This window comes from Chiloscyllium plagiosum, unplaced genomic scaffold (assembly GCF_037043375.1).
Source record: "Chiloscyllium plagiosum isolate Xiang-an unplaced genomic scaffold, Cpla_swu_hap1 HiC_scaffold_32, whole genome shotgun sequence".
In the NCBI taxonomy this organism is placed as follows: Eukaryota; Metazoa; Chordata; class Chondrichthyes; order Orectolobiformes; family Hemiscylliidae; genus Chiloscyllium; species Chiloscyllium plagiosum.
This window is the reverse complement of record NW_028270170.1, coordinates 747,493-759,845: the sequence shown is the minus strand read 5'-3', so window position 1 is coordinate 759,845 and position 12,353 is coordinate 747,493. Positions and strand designations below refer to the sequence as shown.

The window sequence follows — 12,353 nt, the reverse complement described above, 5'->3', positions numbered from 1 at the left end:
GCAGGTTCTGGGGTTTAGATATTACAGTAAGAATGGGGAAGGTGGTAAAAGAAAAGGAGGTGCGGCATTGTTAGTCAAGGAATGGTATTACGGTGGCAAAAAAGGCGTTTGAGGGCACTTCGACTAAGGTAGTATGGGCTGAGGTTAGAAGCAGGAAAGGAGAGGTCACCCTGTTGGGAGTTTTCTATAGGCCTCCAAATAGTTCCAGAGATATAGAGGAAAGGATTGCAAGGATGATTCTGGATAGGAGCGAGAGTAACAGGGTAGGTGTTAGGGGGGAACTTTAATTTCCAAATATCGACTGGAAATGCTATAGTTCAAGTGCTTTAGATGGGTCAGTTTTTGTCCAATGTGTGCAGGAGTGTTTCCTGACACAGTATGTAGACAGGCCAACAAGGGACTAGGCCACATTGGATTTGGGACTGGGTAATGAACCAGGCCAGATGTTAGATTTGGAAGTATGTGAGCACTTTGGTGATAGTGACCACAATTCTGTTATGTTGACTTTAGCAATGTTAAGGAATAGGTATAAAATGCAGGGCAAGCGTTATAGCTGATGGAAAGGCAATTATGATGCAATTCGACAAGATTTAAGATGCAAAGGATGGGGAAGGAAACTGTAGGGGATGGGCACGATTGAAATGTGAAGCTTATTCAAGTAACAATGATTGCATGTCCTTGATAAGTGCGTACCTGTCAGGCAGGGATGAAGTGTTCGAGCAAGGGAGCCATGGTTTACTAAAGAAGTTTAATCTCATGTCAAGAGGAAGAAGATGACTTATGTGAAGATGAGACATGAAGGCTCAGTTAGGACACTTGGGAGTTAAAAGTTAGCCAGGAAGGACCTAAAGAGAGAGCTATGAAGAGCCAGGAGGGGACATGAGAAGTAATTGGCAGCACAGATCAAGGAAAAGCCTAAAGCTTTCTATAGGTATGTCAGGAATAAAAGAATGACTAGAGTAAGATTAGGGCCAATCAATGACAGTAGTGGAAAGTTGTGTGGAGTCAGAGGAGATAGGAGAAGCATTAAATATTTTTCATCAGTATTCACACTGGAAAAAGACACTTTTGTCGAGGAGAATACAGAGATACTGGCTGCTTGACTTGTGAAGGGTGGGTCGTGCCTCACAAACCTTACTGAGTTCTTTGAGAAGGTGACCAAACAGGTGGATGAGGGTAAAACAGTTGATGTGGTACACGTGGATTTCAGTAAGGCATTTGATAAGGTTTCCCATAATAGGCTATTGCATAAAATAAAGAGGCACGGGTTTGGGGGTGATTTAGCTGTTTGGATCAGAAATTGGCTAGCTGAAAGAAAACAGAGGATGGTGATTGATGGGAGATGCTCATCCTGGAGTTCAGTTACTAGTGGTGTACCGCAAGGATCTGTTTTATGGCCACTGCTGTTTGTCATTTTTATAAATGTCCTGGATGAGGGTGTAAAAGGGTGGGTTAGTAAATTTATGGATGACACTAAGGTCGATGGAGTTGTGGATAGTGCCGAAGGATGTTGCAGGTTACAGAGGGACATGGATAAGTTGCAGAGCTGGGCTAAGAGGGGGCAAATGGAGTTTAATGTGGAAATGAGTGAGGTGGTTCACTTTGGAAGGAGCAACAGGAATACAGAGTACTGGGCTAATGGTAAGATTCTTTGTATTGTAGATGAGCAGAGAGATCTTGGTGTCCATATGTACAGATCCCTGAAAGTTGCCACCCAGGTTGATAGTGTTGTTAAGAAGGCGTACGGTGTGTTGGCATTTATTGGTAGAGGGATTGAGTTTCAGAGCCATGAGGTCATGTTATAGCAGTACAAAACTCTGGTGTGGCCGTACTTGGAGTACTGCGTGCAGTTCTGGTCACCGCATTATATGAAGAATGTGGAAGCTTTGGAAAGGGTTCAAAGGAGATTTACTAGGATGTTGCCTGAAATGGAGGGATGGTCTTATGAGGAAAGGTTGAGGGACTTGAGGCTATTTTCGTTAGAGAAGAAGAAGATTGAGACGTGACTTACTTGAGACATATAAGACAATCAGAGGATTAGATATGGTGGACAGTGAGAGCCTTTTTCTCGGATGGTATTGGCCAGCACGAGGGGACATAGCTTTAAATTGAGGGGTGACAGACATAGGATAGATGTCAGAGGTAGTTTCTTTACTCAGAGAACAGAACGGGTGTGGAACGCACTGCCTGCACCAATAGTAGACTTGCCAACTTTAAGGGCATTTAAATGGTCATTGGATAAACATATGGATGAAAATGGAATAGTTTAGGATGGATGGGCTTCAGATTGGTGCAACATCGAGGGCCAAACAGCCTACAATGTGCTGTAATGTTCTACGTTCTGTGTGCTGCACCGGCATGCCTACCTTCAGCAACTGGTGTTCAAGGACACCCAGGTCTCAATGCATAGCCCCACAGTACCACCACAAAAACTCCTAATCTATCACCATTCAGATAATAATCCACCTTACTGTTTGATTGTCTCCAAAGTGGATAAGCTCACATTTACCCATAATCATCTGCCATGCATTTGGCAACTCATTCAATTTGCCTAATTCACACTGAAGCGTCTCTGCCACCTCATCACAGATCACTCTCCCACCCAGCTTTGTTTGCAAACTTAGACAGATTACATTTAGTTCCCTCATCTAAAACCCTTGACCCTGTCCCCATCAAACTACTGCTCCCACCACTCGCTCATTAACAGAACCTTACTCACAGTTATGACAGGTTGGGCCTGTGTATCCTGTTCTCTCACAATCACACACAAAATTATCTGAAGTCTGCAGACAAATTCCTCCATGTTCACACAAATTTGGGGTACATCTGTGAATTATGAAAACAAAACACTGTTGGATTGAAACAGTACATAATGCAAACAGTTAAGTCTGTGCACAGAAGAAGTTTGGTTATAAGAAGTTGTCAGTGTTTATTCAGCAGTGTAAGGATAACACACTTTGTCAGTTATTTTCCAGTTTTGATTTATTTTGATATGTTTCACCTACCTGTCTGCAACTCCACACGTGTTAAACAGCATCTCTGCATATCTTCCTAGTTTGCGTCTTTTTACTAGCTCCAGATCCACAAGATAATTGTCCACGTGGATGTGTTGCATGCAGCCATGGAACATACTCACATTTGAAAAACATCCCAAGTTCCTTACACTTGTGGGGCAGCCTGCGATGGTTCAGAGCAGAAAGTGAGGGTGTGTATTAATGTGACAGAGACACAGAAAGAACTCAACTTTCAACAGAAGTCTTGTTTTGAAAAGCAGAACATACACGTCTGAAAGAGAAAGCTATGTGAAGAAGCACAAGTACTATGGATAAAAATTAGGTTAGCAACAAATTAAAATAAAGAGGAGAACATTACGAAGCCAAAAGAAGAATAAAAAATAGATGATGAGGAAAAATGAAAGTTAGGAAAAACAGTGAAACCAAATTTCATAAATAAAGATGAAAAGTGAAGTATTAGATGGATGAGTCAAAAATGTTAACTGTGGGTGAGAATGTTGAGATGAGTGCGTGAGAAATGGTGGGAATATTTACATAGACTTCGAGTGTCTACAAGAAGGAGGGACTAGAATTATTCATTGTAAATTGGTTTAAAAACAAGATGAGAAATATTTTAATAAATTAAGTTCCTGAAAAATTATTTGCAGTAAAGGCCAAGGACACAGCAGGAAGTGAAACATTGAAATGAAATGGATGATTTGTGCATATACCTTAGCAAATTAGTGACTGGATGCAGTTGTGGAATCCAGACTATCGAAAGGATTCTAATGTTTTAGGGAGAGAGCTGAAATGGAGTTTGACTGGAACAAAATGACTTGGAAAATTGGGACTATTTTTGTTACAAGAGGAAACTATGAAGTAATTTATAGAACATAGAACAATACAGCACAGAACAGACCCTTCGGCCCACGATGTTGTGCCGAACATTTGTCCTAGCTTAAGCACCTATCCATGTACCTATCCAATTGCCGCTTGATAGAGATATTTAAAATTATGAAATAATAGGACAGAATAAATACAGCATTTACAATTGTCTTATTTTCAATCCCTTCTGGTGTAACGAAACAGAGTTAATTAATAATCAGTGATGGATTGTCTAGGTAAAATGAAGCATTTCATTTTGATTTCAAGAATAATGTTTCGATTTCAAACTGAGAGTACTGAACGTAAATGTAGTCATTTACCAATTGGACTGGTAATCTCCGTGGATACTGAGGGAAGTGCGAGTGGAAATTACCAAGGTATTGGTTATAATTCAGTTTTTCTTAGACTGAGGGGCAGTGTCAAGAGACTACGTACTTGAAATGTTGCACCCTTATTCAGAAAAAGGTGTAAAAATAAGGACAGCAATTACAGGCCAGTCAGTTTAAGCACAGTACTGAGGGAACTTCTAGAAATGATAATTCAACACAAAGTTAATAGTCCTGGACAAATGTAGGTTTTATTTTAAAAATCCATACTGGTTTTTCTTAAGGAAACAAACGTGTAACTAACTTTACTTTTTTTTGCTGTTGAAGTAACAGAGGGGGTTGTAATGAGAGAGGTGGGATAAAGAGATGTCGAGACAGAAAAGGCATATGGAACTAAAGTTGGGCTGGCGGCCAGTTTCACAAATTACGAATAATTCTCTGCAACTTGGAACATTCATGTTGGGTTACTGTTGAAATCTGCTAGATCAAACACATCACCTTGACTCCCAGTGCTTTTTTTGCTTTTGAGGTAACCATTTATTGCCCATCCCTAATTGCCCCTTGAGAAGGTGGTGGTGAGCTGCCTTCTAGAAACTCTGCAGTCCATGTGCAGTAGGTAGACCCACAATGGCATTAGGGAAGGTATTCTAGGATTTTGACCCAGCAATGCTGAAGGATCGGCGACATATTTCGAAGTCAGGATGGGGAGTGGCTTGGAGGGGAACTTGCAGTTGATGGTATCTGCATGTACCTGCTGCCTTTGTCCTCCTAGAAGGTTGAGCCCATGGATTTGGAAGGTGCTGTCTGTGTATCTTTGGTGAATTTCTGTCGTGCATCTTCAAGATAGTAAACATTGCTGCTACTGAGCATTGGTGTTGGAGGGAGTGAATATTTGCGCATGTGTGCCAATCAAGTGGACTACTTTGTCCTGGATGGTGTCAAGCTTCTTGAGTGTGTGGGAGCTGCATCCATGCAGGCAAGTGAGGAGTATTCCATCACACTCGTGAGCTGTGTCTTGTAGATGGTGGACAGGCTTGAAGGAATCAGAAGGAGAGTTACTCATTGTGGAATTCCTAGCCTCTTGTAGCCACTGTATTAATTTGGCTAGTCCAGTTTCTGGTCGCTGGTAACCCCAGGATGTTGACGGTAGGGGATTCAGCAATGGTAATGCCATTGAATATCAAAGAGTAAAGGTTAAATTCTCTCGTTTTCATTGTTGTGGGTATGTTCACTGAGCTGGGAAGTTGATTTGCAGACATTTCATCCACTGCCTAGGTGACATCTTCAATGCTTTGGAGACTCCTGTGAAGTGCTATTGTACTGCATCTTCTGGAATTTATCTGACTCCATTTCTGCTGCTTCTGGTTGTAATTCGTTGTAGTGGCCAGTTTATTGAGTCTGGGTCAATGCACTTGTTGATGGAGTCTGTGGCTAAATGCCATGCTTCTCGAAATTCTCTGGCTGTCCTATGTTTAGCTTGTCCCAAGATCGTTATGTTGTCCCAGTCGAATTTGTAGTTCTCGTCATCTAAATATATGGCTACTAGGGACAGCTTGTATGGTGTTTAGTGGCTAGTCTTTGGAATCCTGTAAACTAAGTTAGTCTTGCACATGGCAATTAAGTTCCAGAAGACACAATATAGCAGCAGTTCACAGGAGATTCCTAAGCACTGAAGATGTCACCTAGACAGGGGACGAAACGTCCGCAAGTCAACTTCCCAGCTCGGCTAACATACCCACAATAACTGGCACCCAAGCTACAAATCTTTACACAAGCCTTGAATTCTCTCTTGTTGGTTATTACCTGGTACCAGCGTGGCACAAATGTTATTTATCCATTAAAGAAAACGTTAGTAAAGGAATTGATAAAAGAAAATGAAACACGCACCTCCAAAGTAGTACTGATCACCAGTCTGCACCCGTAAAGCATGGTTGATCCGTATCGGTGCATCCTCCCTCTCATCAATGACAACAATAACAGAGTCCATTCGGGCCAGCAGCTGAACTGAGTGCCAGTGTCCATCAGTCAAGTTCGAACCTAGTTAAGCAAAGAGAGAGCCAAGTAACTGAAGAACACTATAAAACTGGTATTCACTCCTCCATTCCACACATCAGCATGCTAGTCAAAATTCAAAATAAACAATCAGCTCAAGTACGAAACAAACAATCATTGCTCTTTCCCTGACCACTGACTTTGTGTAACTCAGAACCTTAACCCATAGCCCACTATTCACACTCTTGTTTCAGCAAAGTATCAGAGGGGTACATGTAAAAACACTTGTATCACAGAATCACACTTTCCAGCTAAGGTTATTAAACAGCATTAGGAGGCGGTTTAGAAAATTCCTCACAATTGCTCCAGTTCCATAATCAGATACCGCAAGATGGCAGCATTGAGACCCAGTGACTGGCCCACTGAGACAGAAAAGAAAAATAGGGTAGTTCTGAAGAAGAATCTCACTGAACGGAAAATATTAACTTCGTTTTTCTCTCTCCACAGATGTTGCCGGACCCGGTGAGTTTCTCCAAAACTTTCAGATCTTATTTCAGAAAACATGGGGGACTTTTCTAAATGCTGTACCTGCAGCAAACTCCAGTCTTTTCTTGCCAGTTTGTTGGAATGAGATGTTGATTTGTCCTTCACTTAAACCCATCTCCAGCCAGCCAAGACCCTCAGAAAAGTTGCTGAAAAGAAGCAGACCACTTGTGTCTAAAGATCGGAAACTGAAGTTGACAGATAGCTGGTTCTGCATTGGTATTCCTGGTACTTGGATAAAGCTGGCTTGCGTTGCGAAGGTTATGGGATAGAATGGCCTATCCTTGTACAGGAATTCACGGCAGTAAAAACGTATATTACCCTGTTTGAAGGATTGAAAAAACACAAAGATTAATGACAGAACCTTAGATCTAACAACAAAGCTGTTCTCTGCAAATCCAAATGTGGTCTTTTAAACTTCAATTTACACTGACTCTTTTGGAAAATATGGAACGGCATATACAACACAGGAGCCAGTTAGCCCATTATCCCTGCACTGGTGTTAATGCTACACCAGATCATTTACTCTCTAATCTTTTTCATTCTCTGTTCCCAAACTCTCCATCTCTTTACCAGGAGTTTTCTGTCATCACCTCAAAGACATACCTGTGTGTGACAAAGCATTACATTGTATAATAACTGCTTGTAAAATTTCCTGCCCCTTCTCCTCCTCACATTGCCTCATGTCTATCTCAATTCACCAGCTGGTGAAGATGATCCTTCACAAAATGCTTTCTCAGACTGTCTCAAAAATAACCTAGAAAGCTCTGATACATTTCACCTTATCACCTCCACTGGAACAAATGCAGTAATTGCTTATCCAAATCTCTTCCATAGCCATAAAACACCCAGTAGTGGCATCAGTGTGAATCTACATTATGCCTGGCCCAAGATGAGGTAAAGAGAAAGTTCACAATAGTTGTATTCCACTGGACCAAAGTCCCTGTATTCCTGATTGACACTAGGGAGCTAATTGTCAACTAAGTGAAAGTGGGTACTGCAGATGCTGGTGATTAGAGTTGCGCTGGAAAAGCACAGCAGGTCAGGCAGCATCCCAGGAGCAGGAAAATCGACATTTCGGGCAAAAGCCCTTCATCAGGAATCCCTATTATCGATGGAATGTTTAAAATGAACCTCGAGTTTAAAGTTTGACCTCGAGCTGAGAATGGATGGAGGGAGCTGACCATCTTGACTGCTCTCCTGCATTCGTTGGACAGAGGGGATTGTCACACTAGTGAACTGCCAGCCCCGGGAAGAAAGTTTATTAACAACTGCTTGGAGGCAGGGGCAGAGCTAACTTGGCAGCCAGCTTCTTCAGATGGAGGATGGAGCTGGAAAGATGAAGGAAGACCCCGAGAGAGTTCTTGAACATCAGCTAACAAGAGTAGGATGTTGCTTTCATAAGACACTGGGCCCAACAGACTGTGCACGATTTGTCCATTCCTGGTCTGGTCTCAGTGATCCACAATCAATAAACATAATGATATACCTTTGCAGCTTATTAATAGATCAGATCTAAACTGCTACTTCTGAATAAATTTAAATAAACAATGTGAATACTACCTCATTTACTGCCTGTCTTAACTATATGTAGAGACAGAAAAACTGCACATGCTGGAATCCAAAGTAGACAAACAGGAGGCTGGAAGAACACGGCAAACCAGGCAGCATCAGGAGGTGAATCCTAGAACCCCCTACAGTGTGGAAACAGGCCACTTGGGCCATCAAGTCCACACCGACCCTCCGAAAAGTAACCCACCCAGACCCATTCCCCTACCCTATTATCCTACATTTACCTCTGACTAATGCACCTAACCTACACATCCCTGAACACTATGGGCAATTTAGATTAGATTACATTACTTACAGTGTGGAAACAGGCCCTTTGGCCCAACAAGTCCACACTGACCTTCCGAAGAGCGACCCACTCCTCTACATTTACCCCCTTCACCTAACACTGCGGGCAATTTAGCATGGTCAATTCACCTAACCTGCACATTTTTGGACTGTGGGAGGAAACCTGAGCACCCAAAGGAAACCCACGCAGACACAGGGAGAATGTGCAAACTCCACGCAGACAGTTGCCTGAGGTGGGAATTGAACCTGGGTCTCTGGCGCTGTGAGGCAGCAGTGCTAACCACTGTGCCACCATGCCGCCCGAGAAATTGATGTTTCAGGTGTAACCCATCTTCAGGACTGGGGGTGGAGGTGGGGGGTGTGGTGGGGGCAGGGTGATCTAGTGTGGATAGGTGAAGACAGGTAGAGGGTACGACCTGGTTGGATAATGGACTGAATAAATCCGGTTGGTGGCAGGGAAGAGTGGAAGGGAGGGGGAGGGGCTGGGAAGGAATTCGGAGAATGGGAAGGGAGATGATTTAAAATTGGAAAATTCAATGTTGAGTTTTTGCAGGATACTGGGTTAGAGGTGGTGTAGTCCAGGTAGTTATGCCAGTCCAGGTTTGTGGTAAATGTCCGTCTGGAGACTGTTGCTGGAGATGGAAATGGAGAGGTCAAAAAAGGGGAAGGAGGTGTCCAGGATGGACCAAGTGAATTTGAAGGCTGGGTGGAAGTTGTGGGCGAAGTCGATGAACTGCTCCAGTTCAGCTCGGGTGCAGGATGTGTACAGATGCAGTCATTGATGTAACGGTGGAAGAGTTGGGGCACAGTGTCTGTGTAGGTACTGAAGAGGGACTGTTCAATATAGCCAACAAAGAGGCAGGCATACCTAAGGCCCATTTGGGTGCCCATGCCCACTCCCTTCGATTTGGAGGAAATCGGAGGAATTAAAGGAAAAGTTGTTGAGGATGAAGACTTGTTTGGTGAGGTGGAGGAGGGTATTGGTGGAGGGGGACTGGATGGGTCTGTTGGAGAGGAAGAAGCAGAGGTCCTGGAGGCCATCCTTGTGCTCCAGCTCCCAGTTTGGTGTTAGCAAATACTGACATTACTTTGACAGTGTCATGTCCACATCATTTATATTTCTGGTGAATTAAATCTAAATGTTAACTTGAATATTTCACAGCCTCTAACATGAAGGAGGGAAATTGCAGGATTGGCAAACTACATAAAAAAACAGCAGTGATTACTGCCTGTGCCCAGAGGGTTGATCGATCTAATATTAAACAAAGAACTACACATGCTGAAGATCTGAAACAGAAACAGAAAATACTTGACAAAACTCATCACAGTTCTTACAAAAATACAGATATGTTCGTTAGGATGGGAGCTTCTGTCCACTTCATTCTTTTCAGCACAAAAATTGCTACTTCATTGCTGTCTCTCTGTACTCTGGTGACTCCCTCTCAGGTAGTTGGCCCGAATCACGACTCGGTGCCTGAGGTCTGACATCCACTCGACCCCTCAGATCCGATTGACCTTCCCTCAGCCCTGACGCTCCGACAGTGCAGCACTCCCTCAGCCCTGACCCTCCGACAGTGCAGCAATCCTTCAGCACTGAAGGTCTGACAGGGCAGCATTCCCTCACTAATGACCCTTAGACAGTGTCACCCTCACTGTTCCCCAAGAGCAGGGAGGTTATGTTTGAGCTGTACAGGACTTTGCTTAGGCTGGAGGACCCGGTGCAGTTCTGTCACCGTGCAATGAGAAGGATGTGATTGCACTGGATGGGGTGCACAGGATGTTACCTGGGAGAGAGACTGGATAAACATGAGTTGTTTTCTTCAGAACACCGAAGGCTGAGAGACAACGTGGTTGAGGTTCAAGGCTGGAGGTTTAGAGGAGATTTGAGGATTCCTAGCCAGAACGTGGTAGGAGTCTGCAATGCACTGCCTAGGAGAGGAGTTGAAACAGGTCCTCTCAAAAACTTGAATGAGCACTTGAAATGTCATAATATTCAAGGCTATTGGCCTAGTACTGGAAAGTGGCACTACTGCAGATTTACAGCAGTTTTCATTGACACAAATTTGATGTACTATATAATCTTATGATCTTCTGAAAGAAAAGAGGGAATATGAGCAACCACCACTACTTTTCATTATTTATATAAATGATTTGATGTACGCATAAGAGGTAGAGTTAGTAAGTTTGCAGGTGACACCAAAATTGGAGGTGTAGTGGACAGCGAAGAAGGTGATCTCAGATTATAACAGGATCTTGATCAGATGGGCCAATGAGCTGAGGTGTGGTAGGTAGGGTTTAATATTGATAAATGCTGATTGAAATTTACAGAATACGGAGAAGCCTGGATAGACAGGACGTGGAGAAGCTGTTTCCATTAGTAGGAAAAACTCGGATCCAAAGGTACAGCCTCAGAATGAAGGGATGACCCTTTAGAACTGAGATGAGGAGAAACATTTTCAGGCAGAGGATGGTTTATCTGTGGAACTCACTGCTGCAGAGGGCTGTGGAGACTAAAACATTGAGTGTACTTAAGACAGAAATATATAGGTTCTTGATTGGTAAGTGGATCAAGGGTTACAGGAGCATAGGGTTAAGAAACACATCAGCCATGATTGAATGGCATAGTAGACTTGATGGGCTGAATGGGCTAATTCTGCTCCTATACTTATAGTCTTATGGTCTTATTCTATGAATACTGACCCTCCAACGGTGCAGATTTGTTTTTGCTGTTCCCTACCAGCGTCTGTGTTTGTGAATATCTTGCTCTCGCCAGGTCGATGATACTGATGTTGTTGTACATAATGTTCTCCATACAGCCCTGGAAGTTTGGCTTGTCGACCAGTCTCAGTCTCTCTGTGGTATTCAATCCACCGAAAACAATCTGAAACAAAGGCAACATAAAATCAGGTGAGTGAGACATTGCTCTATAACACTGAGCTATTGACTAAACTATGGATTCGCTCAACAGAATAAAACCAGTTCTGGTCACTCCTCAAGAGATGCCACATTGAAGAGTGTAAGACTCACAAATGCTCATAACAAAAAATTAAGCAGTAAATGCTGCAACAATTAAACCATAACCAAATAACAAATACAAATTCAACAGGAAACGGAAATGTTTAACTTAAATTTGTAACAGAGTTAAATATTTTTTAACAATTCAGAAGATTTCAGCCAAGCATGCCACTTGGTGACAGTTCTAATTGTCAAACCAGCTTACCAGAGAATTCAAATCTAGGTGATCAAAGTCACCATTTGTGAGAAGACGTTCAACATGACCATCGAGAGTGATATTAATGTCCTGTCCATAGCGCTCAATGAGGACCATGTGCCAGTGCTGGTCATCGAGTAAACTGCCCAATGTGATGGAAGTCTCTCCACTCACTGAATGGATATTGCTGCTGCCTGCACAGGGAATACCAGGAACACAGAACAGTACATCAATAGCTCTGTAAAGTGACCTGTGATTAGCAACATGCTTGAACTACTATAATTTCCTTTTTAAATAATTCCTAATAGATTGGCATCACTGACAAGACTAACAGATATTGCTCGTCTCTAACTATGAATCAGAAGGTGGTGGTGATCTGTCTTCTTGAACACTGCAGTTCACATGCTGTAGGGAGACCCACAATGCCATTAGGGAGGGAATTCAACCTGCAATCTGCAGTACTGAATAGAGTGGATTCTTGATTATATGTTTAATTGAAATCAGTCTCTTGATTAACTTTTAAAAGGTATAAATCATAAGTACTAA

General features: G+C 42.7%; 1 protein-coding gene across 5 annotated transcripts in view; it reads right to left on the bottom strand.

The window, feature by feature from the left end:
- cntnap1 (contactin associated protein 1) overlaps positions 1 to 12,353 on the bottom strand; it is a 91,855-nt gene that overhangs the window by 50,982 nt on the left and 28,520 nt on the right. For all 5 annotated transcript variants that reach the window (XM_087977687.1, XM_087977688.1, XM_087977689.1 and 2 more), the window contains 6 exons: positions 11,817 to 12,001; positions 11,334 to 11,477; positions 6,785 to 7,061; positions 6,092 to 6,241; positions 3,006 to 3,177; positions 2,720 to 2,826 (listed from right to left, as the gene is read on the bottom strand). In XM_087977687.1, coding sequence (XP_087833813.1) covers positions 2,720 to 2,826; positions 3,006 to 3,177; positions 6,092 to 6,241; positions 6,785 to 7,061; positions 11,334 to 11,477; positions 11,817 to 12,001 — 1,035 coding nt within the window. The remainder of the gene's footprint in view (positions 1 to 2,719; positions 2,827 to 3,005; positions 3,178 to 6,091; positions 6,242 to 6,784; positions 7,062 to 11,333; positions 11,478 to 11,816; positions 12,002 to 12,353) is intronic.